This window comes from Herpailurus yagouaroundi, unplaced genomic scaffold (genome assembly GCF_014898765.1).
Source record: "Herpailurus yagouaroundi ecotype Mexico unplaced genomic scaffold, PumYag 183, whole genome shotgun sequence".
Classification (NCBI taxonomy): domain Eukaryota; kingdom Metazoa; phylum Chordata; class Mammalia; order Carnivora; family Felidae; genus Herpailurus; species Herpailurus yagouaroundi.
The window spans coordinates 3,416,340-3,436,206 of NW_024412414.1; the positions used below are offsets into that span (position 1 = coordinate 3,416,340).

A 19,867-nucleotide genomic window follows, 5' to 3' on the forward strand; every position below is an offset into this window, starting at 1 on the left:
TTTTGTTTAAATCTGGTTAAAGCACTATATTTTATTTTAAGTTTCTTTTTGAGAGAGACAGAGACAGCGTGAGTGGGGAGGGGCAGAGAGAGAGGGAGAGAGAATCCCCAGCAGGCTCTGCACTGTGAGAGCATGGTGTGGGGCTCAAACTCACAAACCATGAGGTCATGACTTGAGCCGAACCAAGAGTCGGATGCTTAACCGAATGAGCCACCCAGGAGCTCCTAAAACCACTACATTTTTAAAAAGAAAACTGTCTCAGAAGAAGGGTTTAAAATGAAGTATCTTAAGGGGGGTAATTTTTTTTCCCCCTCAGATAAAAGCAGTGGTTTTCAACCTTGATTGCATATTAGAATCACCCAGGACTCTTCAGAAATGATACAGACCATGGGTCTCACCTCCTCAGATTAGTTTGGGATGCCACCTCAGCACTAGGATTTTTTTAAAGTCCACGTTAATTCTCATATGCAGCCAGCTTTCTCCCATAGGGGACAGGCTAATGACTCATCATGTTTTTTGATTGAGACCTTATTTCAAAGAACAGCACAGTGATTGTACTCTACAACTATCATTTGAATTTGATCTGATGCTTAAAGATATTGAGATTGTTTGAAATGCAATAATCTGTGTATAGTAGATGCTCTAAGAGCTATTTTTCTGACCCTCCCTGCCAAATGCCATTATTTTAATTATAATTGATAGTATATGTATCTTTTCAGCATAGCTTATTCAGACTCTAGGATATGTAACCTAGTGTTAATAAATACCCTTATAAATTAAAGCTTCATTTTTCTGTTGTCTGCTTCACCTACAGCTCTCCAGTGATGGCAGTAGTATTGGGTGTTGTATGAATCTCCTGATAAGACTTGATTAGAACAACTTGCTGTGTGCATGCCTATTATCCAAAATGCAACTGTCGCTGGATTTTTAACATATAAGCCCTTGAAATTATTTATTCAACTCTTATTTTAGCATATTAAAATTTCAGGTCTTGGTCTACAGTATAACACATTCCTTGATATTTTCTAAGTCTCCAGATAGCATACAATAATATCAACATAGGAACACTTCCTTTGGTGAATTATTATTCTATTTGTGGTGCCAAGAGCTAGCTACAGTCTGCAAAGATAAAACTATTTTTCCCCCTATTTGCTGGTGTGCTCTTCATGTGCCAAAGGCTCTGAACGTTCAGTGATTTACTCATTCAGTAAACAGCTTTTGGGTACCTGCTTGTGCTAGATATTGGAGATATGCAAAGTTTAAGGCTCTGGTCCTTCCAGTAAGGAACAGCATAGCAGCATGCTACTAGCCACGAATACACAGATGGAACAGCTTTCATATGTGCAAAATGAAAATAATTTTATTCTGCCCCACACCCCATCATTTCAAGTAGGCATTTGGTTTTGGGTATATCAGTTTTACTTGCTTAATCGCCCCTCTCTCTCTCTGTTTCTTCTTTCTCTCTCTTTCCCTCCTTGTTTTTTTTGTTTGTTTGTTTGTTTGTTTGTTTGTTTTTGAGAAGTTATTAGGGGAAAAAAAATCCTAAAAGTAGTTCTACCAACTGTTTTGGGGTCATGGGCCAGTCATTTAATCCCTCTGAGCCTCAGTTTCTTCTGCTGTAAAAAGGTGATACCATCCCTGCCCTGTTCATGTGAGTTGTTATGAGGATTATGAGAGAAGTTACATGTTAACATTAACATCAAAATTTGAAACACTGTTAAAGTATAAATGGATATTATAAAACAATTTTGAAAAGAAAGAAAGAAAAAAGGAGCCTTACAAATATGGGTGGAATATATCCCACAGCAAAACCACTGTGGGTTTCTGAACCCCAACAGGAAGGTACAGCAAAGTTAAGTTCCACGGACGTTTGCTTCCATGATGGATTTTTTACTTTTTACTCAGCTCCTGAAAAAGAAACTTCCTGGGTTTTCTTTCTCCTCCTCCGGTTGTGCAGTGGCAAGCCTGCTTCCCGTCAAGAGCAGCTCTGCACGGCCCCTCTGTGCAGGCTCTCCACCTCCTCTTTCTCTTTCTTTCAAACACTTAATACATTTAGAGACTGATCTTGTGCAGAAAATATCCCTGACATTTGAAGAGCTCCAGGGATTCAGTGAGCATGCTCCGTGCTCCCTCCCGCTGGGGAGAGGAAGCTCGTTTACATACGAGTCATACCAAGCATAGCCAGCATGTCAGCGCAGTTAACTTGCAGCGGGGCTGTGAGGAAAGCGAGCGTGGCTTTGTCCTAGGAAATGTGCTTCGTGTTTTTCGTTTCCACTCCTTTTTTATTTCGAAGAAAGACTCGTAAAGACTTCAGAAACGGTTTCTAAGTGCTTGATTGAGGATACAAAACATAGACCATCTACAAATAAACCCTTGAAGGGTTTTGTGCGAGTTTGATTTTTTTTGTGCGTGTGTTTTTTCCCCCCTCTTTTTTCGTTTTTCTTTTTTTCTTTTTCTTTTCTTTCTTCTTCTTTTTTTTTTTTTTTTAACTTTTACATACTTTGTTTTGATCATCTGAGGCTGGGCCTCCCGTCTTTGTGAAGTTTAAGAGAAAGCCAGGAGCTACTCAGCAGTAACTGATTTTTGAAACGTACTCTTTTGGGGCGAAAGCAGAGAGCTGGTTTTCTGTGCTAGCCCAATAAATGCTATTTATGAAGATGGATCTGTTGAACTACCAGTACTTGGACAAGATGAACAACAATATCGGCATCCTGTGCTATGAAGGTAGAGGTTCTGTTCTAGAAATTGCTCTTCCATTGCTTTTGTCAAGGCCACTCCTCCTTTAGGGTTCTGAATGCCTTCTGTGTATTTTGTTCTCTTTCTTGGGATTTCAGGGGGCTTTGAAAGGCGAGGGTCTGTTATGTACTATTTTCAATACAAAGTTTGTTGTTCCCTATCTTAGCCTTCAGGGTTATGGTGGGGGAGGGAAGGCGGTGAAATATAAACTGTTAAAAGTTTGCTTTTTGCTTGCAACATATTAACTCTTCAAATTTTTAACTCTTGATTATATGATTATTTTTTATTTCTGTTGCTGTTTTCTTTAGAGGAAGAACTTCCAGGACCCAGTAAAAGTTAAACGTGTTGGGTTTTTTTTTTTTCTTTCTTTCTTTCTTTCTTTCCCTGCTTTGATACTTATTTTAAACCTACACTGTGGACAGTATTTATACTGTATTGCAGTCAGTGCTTTGGATTTTCATGGAGAGGGGAACGGAAAGTTACAGTGAGTTTTTGTTTTCAGGAGTGATTGTCCCAAACAATGAAGAATTTTTCTGTTCAGTTTAGGGGACTGGAAGGGCACCCATGTCACAAAGCACAGACTGGCTCTTTGTCTGACTTCCCATTTCCTGTACAGCGCTGAGAGAGTTCTGACATTGAAGGATGTTCCCTCCACACTCCAGTCCCTTGTGGAAGTGATTGCACAATGCACAAACCAGAAAGCTAAATTGAAAGAAAGAAAGAAAGAACCTACGCTAAATTCTTATTGTTTATTGCCTCCTGCTAATCCATGAGGTGTTTCCCCACTGGCTTGTAGTGTTTCAAGCTGTCTCTGTTAGTAGGAAGAAGAGAAAAAGTGATTTCTTAATCTGTTGGAACATTATCTACGTGCGATTTGAAAAAGTGGTAATGGCCAGGGTTTGAGTGGCCGGAGAGGCATCTCCGGGGGAATTCGGCTTGGCAGGAGGAGTGTTTTTTGTTGTAACCACATACAAATCGAGGAGGAGACATCTCCTTTCTGATTCAGGACGGGTAGTTTCCATGTTTTCTCTTAGTAGTGAACTGAATGTTTCTTTTGAAAAAGAAAACATTGGAGAAACTTGAATTTTTCATGTGAAAATTGCAGGCCTGTTGTCTAATCAATTGAAAACTAACCCTTTCCCCTTCAAGGAAAATAAAATCTCATTCATACTGTTTTTTACTTAACTCTGTGGATAAAGATCTCATACTTAAGAATTTTTTTTTAAGGTATGTATTTTTAAACTCCTGCTTGTTCCATTAAAGAGTTTTTTGGTGAATTGCTTTCTTTGAATCTGCTTCTTTGAGTAGCCTGTTGCTTCTGAAGTCACTCATTTAAAAGGCAGACACTCCTTTAAAATGTCGCTTGTGAAATTAACATACTGTAGTTTTTTAAACTTTTCTTTTTCTCAGTGAACAGGAAATCAAAACTTTTAAGGCAATATCTGTTGGCTTGTCTTTGCCGTTGAGTAATATGATATTTTCAAAACAGAACGTAATGATCAGCCTAAGAGAGGAGTATAGGGATTGCGAGGAAATTGATACCACATTAATTTTTTATATCTCCAGTTGGGGGTAGTGAGGAAAAGCTTATGGAAAACTTGTCCAGGTTGATTTGTTGTCCCATAGTGTGCAATGATACTCGAAAGTAGTCTGCTTGCAGCCCCCTGTCTATTTGGGAGGAAGAAACTTTGATTTTGAAAGTTGAGTAGATATGTAGGATGGTTTGCTATAGTCTGTTTTGTTTGGTTTAAACATCTGCTGCTATTTCTATTTTCCTTACTACGAAAGTTAACATTATTTTACACCAAAATAAATACACAGGAAATGAAGAAAAGCACAGCAAAATTTGAGTGGTGTTTATAGTGGGTAGTTTATGCCCTGGTGGTTTTCTTAGTATAAACACTGCACACATCTGCTCTGAACTCAAAGGGTGTTTTTGAAGATGAACATAAATCTCAGATGGGATTTTGTTTTTTGTTTTTTTTGGTAAGAAAAGTAGGAACCTTTACTATTATTGTAAATCCAGTACTTTGGAAATGTTCGTATTAAACCTAGCAGCTCACCAGCATTCCAGGGAAGTTATTTGGAAAATGGAACGTACAGTTGTAGGCAGCATTTGATTTCACTTAGGACACGGGCAAGTTTTCCATCTCTTAAGAATAAGGGACAATTTAATTTTCTGAAGTTTTGGTTTTAAGAATCAAGATGTTGATGGTCGTTCTTATTCTCTAGGTCAGTTATACCATATTCCTGTGTATTGTACTTGGCTCTGCTCTGCTAAATAAACCATGTGTCTGCACTGTCTTTCTTCAGCCTCTGTGGCAGTGTTCCCACAACTAGATCTTTTTTAGCCAATTATCTTGTAGCATACAAGGCCTTTCCAAAATCCCACATGCAAAGCGACTCCAGTGGCTCAGATGTGGACTCTGCTCGGTGACTGCTCTCTGTTCGGTGACTGCTGCTTTCACCTTAGTAGTCTGTAAGCACAATTGAAAAAGAAAATAAAGGAAGAAGGTTTGGGGTGGGGCCCACTGGTAGGAGAAGAAGATTGGCAAAGGACAGAAAGAATCTAATTTCTGGAAACCAATTACCTTCATTGGTAATGGGCAAATTAGCAGAACTCTGCTTGTGTTAATGTGTCTCTTCAAAACCTTTATGGTTTGTTTCCACAACCCTCAATAGTTAACTTATGACCCTATTGAATGTTCAAATTATACCCACGTGAACCCCAATTTTGCCTCTATCTCCGTGAAGAGGTCATAGGCCAACCTCAGTCTTCGTTTTTCCCCTGTGAACTCCTGAGAATAATCCACTAGCAGACTGGAAAGCTTCATGAAGGCAGGACAGTCTTTCTTGGGCACTACTGCATCCTGGAGTCCTGGCACGGTGCCCGATTTGGCTCTCAGTAAGTGGCTGACTCAAAAAATCCATGAAATCTCTCCACTGGTGGTGTAGTCCCTACTGTACAGTTTAGCACTTCATTATAAAAATCTTGTATTCTCTAATTATCTCATAATTGCAGAGCTGTACAGGGCCTCTTAGATAGATCTTAGACATTTGACTTTTTTTTTTTTTTTTTTTTTTTTGGCCAAGGAAACGGAAGCCCAGAGAGGTAAGTTGTCCATTCAAGTGTATTCATAAAGTTTGTGGCAGAAATGAGCTGTGGTGGGGATTCAGTGGTTTTGATTAGTCTCTGATTTTTCTACAGCATTCCTGCCTCCAAGATTATTTTACGTCTTGTCTTCTTAATTAATAGCCCCTCTATGATAGGGACTGTGCTTGGTCCTGGGGGTGCTCCCAGCTCCCAGCCACAGGGGTGGCATCTTGGATTACAACACACAGCGAACCTGTCCTGGAGTCCTCATTGCTCTGAAGCCAGTTGCTGGTCTGGGTTTCCAGGCTGTTGTGATGTTCAGGAAAGAGTCATGAGGACTCTGGGTGACCAGCCTTGTTGGAATTTGTGCTTCTTCTGCTCTGGTGCTTAGGTTTGCTTACTTTTTTTCTGACTGTGCAGAGCAGGAGGCCCTGTGTAATGCCACTTTACCAAGAGTGTTTTCCCAAGGGAGCAGGGAACTGGTTAGACCATTGATTTTTCTCAAGATGGCTGACGGTTATATTTACATAATTACGTGGTGCTGAAAACATAGGTCCTAATAAATGTGCTCATGGTTGGCCGTGGCTTTAAGCTGCTGTTAGTGATACTTTAATTATGGGTTAAGAGCCATTAGTGCGTAATTTGGTAGAAGAATTCTCCCCTTTTAATTTAATAGTGCGATTTATATTGGGAGAAAGTAAGAATAAATTGTATATTGCAATCATCGGAAAGCTTAAGATTCTGAGTTCCTCAGATTTTGAGTTGTTCATTGTTTTAGAACATAATTATCACTTATTTCATCACAGGCTGCACTTAAATTAATTGTCTGGAATCGAAAGGAAAATGCACACAAGAGTTGTGGCCTGAGACTCTGCCAGGGATACGAGGTTAGGTGAGGGATTTCTTTTGTTTTCTGCCTGTCTAACCAGCAGCAGTTTAGTGTCCTTTGTCTAATGAGTTCAGAGGCATCAGGAAAACTTAGAGCATTGGGTACTGTCGAGGTGAAAAGGCCACAGAGAGGAGCCATTTGAACCCCCCTCTGTTCCCCAGGCCTGCGTATCAAGTGACCAGCTCTTGATCCAGAGGTGTATTCCGAAGTAGAACATCTGCAACTATTTTGCTGTGGAAATTGGTTTGACTTTACCATTTTATTTGCAGGAGAGGGTCAGGAGTGAGGAGAGAGAGGGAGAGAGTGGGAGAGGAAGAGGGACACGGAGAGGGGGAAGGGGAGGGGAGGAGACGAGACCCGAAGGAGAAGGCAGAGGAGAGGAAGGCTGAAAGGAGCTTGGTTAGTACAACATGCCCAGGTGAGCCCAAGAGATCTCCTGCGAGAGATCTGGCCAGTTTGTATTTCTTCAAATTACAGTTTGTGAAGGGAAGGTGTGATTATAGCCTCCTTCCTTCTAGCTCTCCGCCCTCGTTTCTCTACTCTTCTCTGGAAGGATTATTTTACTTGGCTGTTTATCTCTTGGAGCCTACACATGGCTTTGTTTTGGAAGGTAGATTTCTCTTCCTTCCTTCCTCCTTCCCTTCCCTATTGTCTGCATGGCCCTCTATTCCTAGCGTGTTTGGATTTGTTGCTGTAAAGATTTTTTTTAAACATGCCATAAGATACAAAAAAAATCCCCCTCAGCATGTGAGAAGATTCCAGACCTCTCAGTACAGCCTTGTTCTGCTCAATTGTGAGGCTGTTGCAGAAAACTTGATTTTGTCTGAAGAAATTGGATCCAGACTTAGCACTTACCCATGTATACAAATCTATAAAACCAGTCTTACCAGGGATTGTTTCTGGCTAGATTTGTTTTATCTCCTTATCTGAGCATTTATTCAATGACTGTTTATGTTTAGTGGGATCTCTGTAGTGCATACTGAGCTCATTGGAAGTATTTTCTAGTCTTGCTCAGCCATATCAGTTTGTTCTACAAAATAGTCCCTCTCCCTGTTACATTTTTTAATCAACTCATATATCGGCCACCCCCTATGCCCCCCTCCCCCCAAAAACTTCAGCCACGGACACTTAATTTTAAAAGTAGAGTCTGAAAACGATTTTACGTTCTCCATTTGTTCTCTCTTTGCCTTCCTGAATGTTATGTGTTCTGCTAAATTCTAAGGAATTATTTCCTTCAGTTTGCTTTGTTATCTTGCCGCCTTTGCTGCACTTCCCACCACCCCCCCCTTTTAAAAAAAATACCATAGATTGTTTTAGTTTCAGGGTATTATATACAGATTATGTTTAAATCCTAACGATGTGAATTACTACTAGTTGAAAGACTGTTTATTTCCCTTAAGTAAAATAGAAAATCTATTCTTAAAGTTATCTTTAATTTGTGGCCATTTATTTTTTTATTTTTATTTTTTTTTAAATTTTTTTTAACGTTTATTTATTTTTGGGACAGAGAGAGACAGAGCATGAACGGGGGAGGGGCAGAGAGAGAGGGAGACACAGAATCTGAAGCAGGCTCCAGGCTCTGAGCCATCAGCCCAGAGCCTGACACGGGGCTCGAACTCACGGACCGCGAGATCGTGACCTGGCTGAAGTCGGACGCTCAACCGACTGCGCCCCCCAGGCGCCCCAATTTGTGGCCATTTAAATGATCTTTCTGAACTCTTTAGTATTTTACTTGTTTGTTTGCAAAGAAGTCTCTAAACATAACAAACTGAGGTATATTTAGTAAGTGATTTGCAGAAAACAGTTCTGTCCTTTTCCCACCCAGTATCCATTCTCTTAAATGTATATGGAATGCCTGTTGCCTGTGCTCTGCTGGTAGGTATTAAGTCTTGGGTTATCTCTCTCTCCCTCTCTCTCTCTCAACATTTTTTATTATGAAATGTGTTGTATGTACATAAACATGCATAAAACATGTGTAGTTTAAAAAGGAACAACCTTATAATCACTACCATGTCAGGAAATAATCACTCACCTCCCTCAAGTATTCTCTCCCTGTCATATTCCTCTCAGCCCCAAGAGGTCATCACAAAGTTTTGTCTGTTTTGGTTTTTTTTTCTTTTTTTTTTTTTTTGCCCTGTATAATCAGAATTATTTTCTATGTCTTCTTTTGTGTCTTACTTATGAGACTTTTTACAGTGGAGATGTCTTTGTCTTTTCCATATGAAGCCAGCTTATCTTCAGGTGTGGAGAATCTTGGCTGTGGAACATGTGTGGACGCCCCAGCATCCTTCTTGCTCACCTGCTGGGCACTTTTAAACAGAGCTGGTGGACGCTTTGGTCCAAACTTTGTTTTCAGCCAGTGTTTTGTTCACAGTCTTCATCACCTGTCAAAGCCTTCTGTTATCCAGGCTGTAATGGGAAATGGTGCGTTTGAGAAATTCTGCCCAGTTTTGGTGAATGCAGAGTTGGGGGACACTTGAGAAACATACCTTAATTAGGATCTGAACAACGACTTTCGTTCTGCATTAATAAGCAATTTGCTTAAAGGCTGAGACTTGTTACAAGTCAACTTTGTTGCAGTGCCAGATTTTTTTGGATGTTAATCCAGGGACTTTTAGATACACAGAAAAAGCTTGGGTTGTTCCAGTATTCAAACAATACTCTACATTGTAGAGAGATGGCTGTCCGAGGGCAACAAAGATCTGAAACAATAGTCTGCATTATGCACCATCTAAAATTATGAATGAAAAAGAATCATCCATATGTATTGCTCTTGATTTTTATTTTATATGTTTTGCATGAAAATAGTTGCCTGTTAATTGTTCTTGGCTAATGATTTGATTTTAATAGAGTGAATTCTAGAATTTAATGATTTGTTGCAGATACGTTCTGCCAAGCAATTTAGCAAAGTTGTTTACACTACCCCAAGTCCAGCTGGACAGAGTAAGCCGGTGCTTCTTCCCTGATAACAGTTAAGGGACTGATGAGTGCAAATTTCTGGACACTTTTCCCCCTTTGAAAACAAACACACATCTTCCATTATGTGGCAGCACTATTAAAGTGACAAGGGATTAATTTAAAATTTTAATTTAATGTCAGCAGCTCTTTCCGGTACCCATTTTCTCCCATTCTTACTATGTGTGTCCTTTTAAACGATTGTTGTTGCTTTTTTTTTTTTTTTTTTCTGATGAGCAGCTGATAAACTATTGGCTGACCCCAAAGAGAACTCTTGTTTTATTTTCCTGATGAAAAGCTATGACCTTTTTGCCAATGCATAAAATCACCCGTGAGAGGGCTTTGAGTAGCTTTCTTTAAAGGAAGTTCTGAGCAGAGGGCCCAAGAAATGGAAAATAGTAGTCATTCTCAGGATAAAACCTATAAAAAGTTTTCTAGCACTGCTCTACTGAATTCAGATTTGGGAACAGTTACCACCAGTTTCTGGAGACCAGGATGGGAGCCCTTTTTCTCTGATAGGCTTTACACCAGTAAAGGATGGCTGACGTTGGTAGGGGAAGAGGCGGACTAGAATTCTAGAACCAGTAGCAGACATCAAACATCGCTCTTGGTGTCCGATAAATATTATATACATGCTGTATGTACTTCGTTCTGTATTTTGTACGACACAGAGTGGGAAAAGGCCTCTTACAGAGCTGGAAGAACCCTTATATATTCTTTAAGAAGAAACTAGAAGAACCACCACATCGTCCTTTTCCACCTGCAGACTCTTCTGAATCTAACTCCATGTTTCTTCCCTTTCCCTTAGGATCAGCAAAAGGCTAATTTTAATTCTTTGATTGGTGGCTCACTGGTCCCAGCTCTTCTGGCCTCAGGGACTTTATGATCTGTTTCTTTTCTGATTTCTCCCTTCTTCCTCTCCTGGTTCTTTCTCTTCATCATGTGTTTATGCACACAGGTCTCTCCCAACTTCAAAGCAAAACCAAACTCATCCCTAAATCTTTTCGCGGGCGCCCCACCGCAGCTATTAGACTCTTTTCTTTGCCATCCAGGTTTTTGGAAGAATGTGGTCAACCTATTTCTGGTTCCCTTCTGCCCAGTCTCTCCTCAATCCACTGTTGTCTGATTTCTGTTCCCACAACTCCACCAAAGTTGTTCTGGACAAGGTCACTAAATGATATCCTTCATGGTAGCTTGAGTGGGCACTTTTTAGCCCTTACCTGTTGAACCTTTTAGTACCATTTGGTGTTGATTCCTTCCAAAATCTTAAAATTCTTATATCCCTTGGCTCAAACACTCTTTTGAGTGTTCACTCCATCGGGAGTGAGGTGCTGGCAAGCATATAGTGAGTAACATCAGCAGGGGCTTTCTAGAGCTTCTGGGGTTGGTAGGAGGGTATCAAAGAGTGAGGCAGGCTGATAAACATTCAAAACGAGCAAACTGTGGTTACAACTTGAGAATAGATTGGAAGGGAAGAAGGAGGGAATAAAGAAATAGAGAATGTAAACCTGTTGCAGTGGTTTAGGCAAGAGATGGTAGAAACCCAAACTGTGGTGGTGGTCGTGGAAAAGGAGAGTAGTAGACAAACTAAGACTGTTTAGAAAGGAGACTGACAGGAAGGACATGGTGAGAGATTAGAGCAGGGGAAGATGTTGAGGGTGCCTCCTAGGTTTCCAGCTTGGCCACATGAGTGGAGTGTGCTGCCATTTGCAGAGATGGGAAACCAAGGGAGAGGACTGGGTTCTGGGATGAGTTCATGAGTTTCTTTTGGATATGTTGAGTTTGAAAGACCTTTGAAATTTCAAAGAAGAGCTAAATATTTTAAGGTTGGGTATATAGGTCTAGAGTGATAGGAGTTTGGGGTAGAGAATAAGTGAAGCTCTGGGCAAGAATGGTCACCGAGGAACAAAGAAGACAATCAGAAGTGAAAGAGGTTCTAGGAGCTCTTCTTCTAGTTAGGGCTCCATCAGTTTTCTTTTTATTCCTAAAATAACCCTACAACTAACCCTTGCCTGCAGTACTGTTCCCGTCTAGGCTTTTATTCATTATATTACCAGAATGCCATCCCTTATGTACTGTTCCAGCCTTAATCTTCAAGTATTCCTTCACCCACACCCTATAGTCCAGATACATCAAACTACAGTTGACCGTCAAGCAACATGAGGATTAGGGGTGCCTATCCACCCTCCCCCTGCCACCTCCCATGCACTTGAAAACATGCATGTAACTTTTGACTTCTCCAAAACTTGACTACTAATAGCCTACTGTTGACTGGAAGCCTTACTGATACTATAACATAAGCAGTAATTAATGTATATTTTGTATGTTGTGTGCGTTATATACTATATTTTTATAATCAAGTAAGCTAGAGAAAAGGAAATGTTAATAAAAAATCATAAGGAAGAGGAAGTACATGTACAGAACTGTACTGTATTTACTGGAAAAGAAAACCAAAACACGTAAGGGGACCAGAGCACTTCCAACCCACGTTGTTCAAGGGTTAGCTGTATTTCCTTTGGATGAACCATTGCCTCTCTCTGAAATCCCCCCTGCTCTTTGTCTTGGATTTTATTAGTCTCTCAAGTGCGGAGTCTTCTAGAAAGTGACCCTCCTCACCTTTGCCTTTTTAGCTGGGTTTTGTGTTGTGTTTGTGTTTTCATGGCATGCCATGCATGCTTTTGTCAGAGAATTTATCTCTCTTTGTTAAATACTCCTCTGTCTGCCTCACTATAATCTCGGGACAGCTAGAACTTGGTCTTTCACCTCTGTTCTTAGCACCAAGCGCCATGGTGTCTACTTAGGTATGAATCTCCTCCAGTGTCTTTTTGTTAAAGAGAGAAACATTGAAATTGTGTGATTAACCCAAGGATACTCCATTATTTGGTAACACAAGAGAGTTGGTTAACTCTTAGAATGTCCTTCTTAGAGGAAGGAATGGCAGCTGGGAAAGGAGGGTTGAAAAGGAGAGGGGAAGAAAGAAAACTCTTTGAGGCTCAGTTTCTGTATAGAAACATTGCAAATGGGCTGGTTGGTTGTAAATAACTGCTCCTATTCTTGTTTCCTAGTTTCTGCACTGTGGATAGTCTAGTAGATAACTGATCATTTATGGGAAAATACTTAATGCCTATTGTGTGCTAGGCACTGTTTTATGTGTGGGGGGTATAGCTTTTAAGAAAACAGGTAGTGATATCCCTGGATTTTTGGAGCTCCATTCTGGCAGGGGAGACACTGTGAACAGGTACATAAACAAGATAATTACAGATTATGAATAGGTCATTATTATAGGTTGACGTCTATTAGCTGATTTACTGTTTGGAATAGTTACAGCCATACTTAAAAAAGTGACTGCTCTTATTGTTAAACTTAGATTTGATAGATAGATAGATAGATAGATTGAAAGATAGATTTGAGTGGATGATTTATTTCCCTCATGATGCTGTGAAGGATTTAAAAGTATTTTGAGGAGGGGTGCCTGGCTAGATCAGTTGGAAGGGTGTGCGACTCTTAATCTTGGGGTTCTGAGTTTGAGCCCCACATGAGGTGTAGAGATTACATTAATTAATTAATTAATTAAATGTATATTGAGGAAACTTTTAGAAAATTTCCTTTGGAATTTTAGAAGTTGGATCTTTTACTTGGCTTTTAAACTATGGTCGGAGAGTCAGACTGCATCACTCCATTTTACGTTGAGAACTAACATTTATTGTACTATTGCCAAATTTTTCGTTAAAAATTTTTTAATATTTATTTATTTTTGAGAGAAAGAGAGAGAGACACGGAACGGGAGCAGGTGGTTAGGGCAGAGAGAGAGAGGGAGACACAGAATCTGAAGCAGGGTCCAGGCTCTGAGCCGTCCACACAGAGCCTGGCGGGGCGGGGTTTGAACTCACCCTGAAATCATGACCTGAGCTGAAGTCAGGACGCTTAACTGACTGAGCCACCCAGGTGCCCCTCAACTTTTTCTTAAAAAAAAAAAAAAAAAAAAGTCAAATTTTTTTGGGTCCTAAGAGGAATAAAATATATTTAGAATTTAAAAAATTCAGTGAATTTCTAAACGGCTCAAGGCATCAATTGTATGTTCTTCTTAAACTTTTCCGATCAGACCTTTAAAGTTCTTGCCCTGAACAGAATAGATCTTCCAACACCCCAGGGGGAATTGTTATTGTGTGCTCTTTATTTTGTGATAAGGGTATTTGGGAAGGGCTGGATAAAATGTAAACCTTGGACTTCACATGTGTAATAGACTACTGGGATGTTCCACCTGTTCAATTTTTGTTTTTGTTTTTATTGACGCATAATTGATTATGGTGAAATCTTAAGGGCATGGCTTACAATGAATTTTTTTCCCCTATAATTACTACCTTTTGGAAGAACCCAGATCAAGATATAGAACATTTCCATTACCCCAGAGTGTTCCTTCATGTTTCCTTGGACAGGCCATACACCTACCCCAACAAAGAGAACCACTATTTTGACCTTCCCTAGTCCTGCATTAGTTTTGTCTACTTTTGAGCTTCTTATAAATAGAATCATTTGATTCCAACTTTTTGTGCTCAACACAGTATTTTTGAGATTCACCCATGTTGTTGTAGGGATCAGTACTTTATTCTTTTGTATTGCTGTGCTATCATCCATTATGTGATTATGTCACAATTTGCTTATCTGTTCTAAGGTTGGTAGACCTTTGCATTGCTTCTAGTTTGAAATTGCTGTAAACATTTTTTTTTTTTTGTGGTAAAATAAACATACACTAAAATTTGTCATCTTAACCATTATTAGGTGTACAACTCTGGTATGAAATTCATTCACTTTGTGGTACAACCTTGACGTTTTTGTGCAGGCCTTTTTGTGGACATACACACTCCTTTCTTTTGGATAAATACTTATGTGTGGAATCTCTGGGTCATTTGGGTATGTTTAACTTTGTATTAGAAACTCTCATCCGTTTTCCAAGTGATCATACTGTCTTACTCTCCTACTAGTGTTGTAGAAGGGTTCCAGGAACTGTACATCCTCACCAGTACTTGGGTTAGCCCGTCTTCCACATTTTAGCTTTGCTGGAGGTTTATGGACAATATTAAGGTGTTTTTCATTGTTAACTTAAAATTTATGACTTGTTTTCCATTGCTGTTTGGTATTATGTGCGAAAAGACATATTCTTAACTTTTGATGGGTTGATCATCTCAGAGGCTGGAATATGTGTATATTTTTTGTCTAATTTCAGACAGAGGTAGTGATTTTGGTATTGTCAAAGGAGGGGTTGTTTTTCCAAATGGGTAAATCCAAGCCATGGAAACCAGCAAGCAGCTAGATTGAGGGATGTGAACAAACACCAACGTGGCACAGAGGACTCTTTTTTTGGGAACACTTTTCCTTTAGTGTAGTGTTGCTTTATTTCTTACTTGGTAATGATTCATCCAACCACTGGCCTGTTAAAATAAAGCTCAGGGAATAAGCTCTCTTAGCTCCACGGTTTGATTTATTTTCTGGTTTGTCTACCATTCCCTCTGTAGACAATTTTAATTCCCCCCCAGTTTGGAATGTTCTTCCTGCTCCTTTCCAGCTATGTGAATTCTGTATATCCTTCAGGGTGTAGCTGAGCCTCCCTCTGTGAAACTTTATCTGAAACTTTTTGTTGGCAGGGATTGTACTGTGTGCAACCTTTCAAATCCTCCATGGCTAACAAGATGCCTTGTCTTCTTTCATGTATGACGATGTTTATATCCTCCTCTTTTGAATTTCTGTAGGGTTTATAGCCTGTAATATTCATTTGGCAGTTATATCACCTTGTATTTTGTTATCTTTAATGTAAATAAAGTGTGACATTAAAAGCAAACAAATGTAATTACTTACACATCTAAATAAGTAAGGTGTTCAAACTTGTCTTCACAGTAATTACCTTGGAAAATTACACATTTAACCTAACATTGTGGTGATCTCATTCCCAGAACATTGTTGGGTTTGTGTTTTTTTTTTTTTTTTTTTTTTTTTTTTGAACTTGCCTTCAAGGTCTGAGGTATATTCTTTGGAATATTTTATATGGTGGTTAGTGACTGTATACGTATGTGTACATGAATGTATATACACATATGTATTATATGTTATATGTGTGTGTGTGTACACATACACACACACACACACACAGATATATACAAGACACTTCGGATATATATGACACTTGTAGAGTACTTACTGTTGGCCAGGCACAGTTCTGTGTAAGTATGCCTATAAAATGATGAGCTAGTTTTTTTTCTGTAATTTCAAAGCCAGTTCCGCACGTGGAGTGACAGTTTTAATGAGTGAGTTTTCTTTGGAATAAGTAGGTATACATCATTCTAGAGTGAGTACTTTGAAAATAACAAGACACCTTTGAATGTTTAACAAAAACTTTTAAATTCAATTTCACTGCCATCTAGATAGGAAACCACTACATTTAAAGTGTAAGTTACTTGAGGGAAAGGAGTCTGACATCCTTTGTATATTCTCTGCCAGTAGCACTTGTCATTGTTTGTGACCATGGTAGGCACTAAGTAAATGTGTGAAGATCTGAGATCATAGAGCCCCCCTTTTTTTTCTTTTTAAAGTTTATTTATTTATTTTGAGAGAGAGAGTGCGCCTGTGAGCGGGAGATGGGCAGAGAGAGAGAGAATCTTAAGCAGGTTCTGTGTTGTTGGCACAGAGCCCGATGTGGGGCTCGATCGCACAAGCTGTGAGACCATGACTTGAGCCAAGATCAAAGAGTTGGATGCTTAACCAACCCAAGGAGCCACCCAGGCACCCCTGTAGAGCCCTTCTTTTATAGGGGGTAGAGATAATTTGACCGTTAAACTGGATAGACTGATAGTTTCTGGCTTTGTCTTTATTCTGTTCAGCTTTGCTCCCTGATTGTATTTCGTGCCGTGAGGCTATTGGTGGCCTTCTAGCAACGTGTTTCACTTTATGAAAGATGTGAATGCCACTTAGTTTATCTGTGAGTTTTTGTAGAATGAGCCTTCCTTTCCCATTAAAGAGGTGGGATGATCACAGCTCATAGCTATCACAGTGGTGTCTAGAGGGAAATGGTGTCTAGGGTGGGAAATACGCATGGCACCTTAAAATATGTTACTACCTTGTTAAGGTTATGAAATCTCCAAATATGCTAGATCTGATGTGTCATGAGGAAACAAAACTTCAAATTCCTTCCTTTCCCAGGGGCTTATCTTCTAAGTAACAAGAGGAGAATGAGAGGACACCTCAGTACTCATCCACCCATACAGCGACTCCTGTTATTTTGATTTTGTGTCATATGTATGTAGGGTGTTTTTATTTTTTTGCACGTTTTTTTCTTTGTGTTCAGGATTTCCCTACCATGTTTGATTTGCCTCATTTTATTTTTAAAGTGTTTTTATTTTGAGAGAGAGAGAGAGAGAGAGAGAGAGAGAGAGAGAGAGAGAGAGAGAATGAATATGAATCCCAAGCAGGCTCTGTGCTGTCAGTACAGAGCCCAATGCAGGGCTTGATTTCACTAACAGAACAGTGAGATCATGACCTGAGCTGAAATCAAGAGTCAAGCCAACCGAGCCCCCCAGGTGCCTGATTTACCTCATTTTAGGTATCGTTGCAGCTGTAGCAGTTGCTTAACTAGCTCTTACAATGCCCAGGGCTCCCTGAGAATCTTGGAAAGATAAAGAGCTACCATATTTACTCACCTCATTGTTGGTTCTGTTTCTGCTATAGGTTTTTAAAGGTGATAGTTATTTTTAAACAAAATTCACCCCTGTAAAGTGTTACAACTCTGTGGTTTTAATATATTCACAGTTGGGCAACCATCACCATGATCTAAGTCAAGAGCATTTTCATCACCTTCCAAAGAAACCTTATACTTGTTAGTGATCACTCTCCACCTCCTTCTCCTTCCAGACCCTGGTAACCCCAAGTCTACCTTCTGTCTCTACAGATCTGCTTATTCTGAACATTCCATATAAATGGAATCATACAATATTATGGTCCTTTGTGACTGAGCATGATGAAAGGTTCACTTATGTTGGAGCATGTATTGGTACTTAATTCCTTTTTATTGCTGAATACAGCCCCATGTATGGGTATACCACATTTTATTTATCCAAGAGATAATATATTTCAAGAAGCAGCAACAGCTCCTGCGTAAAGGTTGGGCTGTGCAGTTATACAGACTACAATGCCTTCCTCACTCTTCTTCAGCTATCAAAAAGCAAGAGAAAAATAAGCCATTTTGTTTGCTGATTTGTACCCGCACTCCGGCAAAGATGTCATGGGCCCATCCCAGTGGTATAAGTTCTCTAGAGCAATAGTGTGGTTTATTTTTAGTACCTGAGTGATAATTTCTGCTTACAGGTAAGCTGACAATCTCTGGCTTTGTCTTTATTGCATTTGGCTTCACTCCCCTGTTGACACGGTGCACAGGGCAGTAGCTATTTGTGAAGTTGGTAGACTCCTGGCTCTCGGGTAATTTACACTTTAGATGTGGTGATTTTGTGTAGATACATAAAATTTTATGTATTCGTGTGTGTGTGTGTGTGTGTGTATGGCAGTGAAGTTGGCTTTTTATTTTAGATCTGTAATTTCACGTGGATTATTTATCGATAGATATCTATATCCATATATTATACATAAATTTGAAAATATATACCTACATCTGTATCCATATCTATCTGTATGGATATAGATAGATAGTTGGTCTTGGACATTTTCAAGCCTGTACTTTGAACCAAATGAACCAAATGTCATTCAACCTACACCAGAATGGGTTGTAAACTAAGTGTTGTGTAGTTTTGCTCTCAGTTGTCATGGGGTAAGAGAAGATAGAATGTCAAATGCTTGTAGGATTTAAAAGAAATGTGCTGCCATAGATGAATGATCCAACACAAATGGCAGCACACGGCTCTCCTGAGCGATACCTTCTGTCCCGAAGTAGCACTGAAAAACGATCTGGGCCAAAAGGAAAAAGCTTCTGGTACTTCTGAAGTTTTGAAAAGAGAAAGAGAAACTTTTGAAGTTAGCATGTGATTTTTTTCTAAATTATTTTATTATTTTATTTCTCATTATTTTTACTTTATTTCTTATATTCTCCAAGTATTTACAGAATGACGTTTTACAAGGCAGATCCACCAGAGAATTTTGATCTCTCCCTCCACTGACACCAGTCAACGCTGAACGGGTCTTCATGCCGTCCTCAGTTTACCTGCTCTGACCTCTCAGAGAGTGATCATGGTGGCTTTGTAGCTGGCCTCAATTTAATCATGAGGAGTTAGTTGGGAAAATGTGAGCAGTTTCCCACTGAGCAAATTATAACAAGTTCCTGGAGTTAAAGTAGAAATTTCTCTTTGCTCCCTTCTCTGTTCCTTTTGTTTTTCTGGGCTTTGAGAAATTGATGAATTGGACCTAGAATCTATTAGGCTTTTATTGAATATCTCAAGGCTTTTATTGCACAATTGAAAGCTTTTGGGGGCCTGAGTTCTTTTGTTATGCAAAAGACATATAGGAAATATATGGCAGTATACACATTAAAGAGAATATAAGGCAGCAGATGGCATACCCATTTTCTGTGTACAGAAACTGAGGCACCAGTGAGGGTCACTTAATTGCAGATTCTAGCCTCTAAAGAAGTGAACATTAAAAAAAAAAAATAGAGAAATACATCTTTGTTTGAAAACAGAGGTGAGCTCTTCTAAAGGCTATCTTTAACGATTTCACCTGCTATTGTTGGCTGGTGGTAATGGGGAGAGCCTAAACTCTATTTCTGGACCCCAGCTCTTCAGTCATTTCTTGATTGAATGCTTGAGCATTAAGATACTCAGCCATCAGTTTTCCCTTCCACCAATCACTGCTCCAATACCCCTTAGGCAGTTGGAAATGTTTGATTGATCATAGTATTGATTGATTGCACTATTGATCAGTTTGGAGACTGGATGGGGCCCAAGAGAAGATACAAGCAAAATTATAGATTTTTAGGGTCCCTGGACAACTTTTTCATGAGGACTGGGGTTGGGCTTAGGAAAATGCATCTTAAATAAGCGTCTCAGGTGGTTCTGATGCAGGTGCTCCAGACACCACACTTTGAAAAGCATTGTACCAAGTGGAGAATAGGAGTAGCTGAATGAGAAACAATAAGGAAAATTTCGATAGATTGATAAAAATGAATGGGAACTACTTTTGCTCTAACTAGGAGCTCAGTA

General features: G+C 39.5%; 1 protein-coding gene across 5 annotated transcripts in view; it reads left to right on the forward strand.

Annotated features, from left to right (window-relative positions):
- Positions 1-19,867, forward strand: part of VGLL4 (vestigial like family member 4) — a 168,878-nt gene that overhangs the window by 85,169 nt on the left and 63,842 nt on the right. The window contains exon 1 of one of the 5 annotated variants that reach the window (XM_040491958.1): positions 2,101-2,724. The exons of 3 other annotated variants lie outside the window; for them this stretch is intronic. In XM_040491958.1, the coding sequence (XP_040347892.1) occupies positions 2,643-2,724 (82 nt within the window). In that variant the 5' untranslated portion in view covers positions 2,101-2,642. Of the gene's footprint in view, positions 1-2,100; positions 2,725-19,867 lie in introns of those variants that run through there. One more of the 5 variants, XM_040491961.1, reaches the window with a different exon arrangement.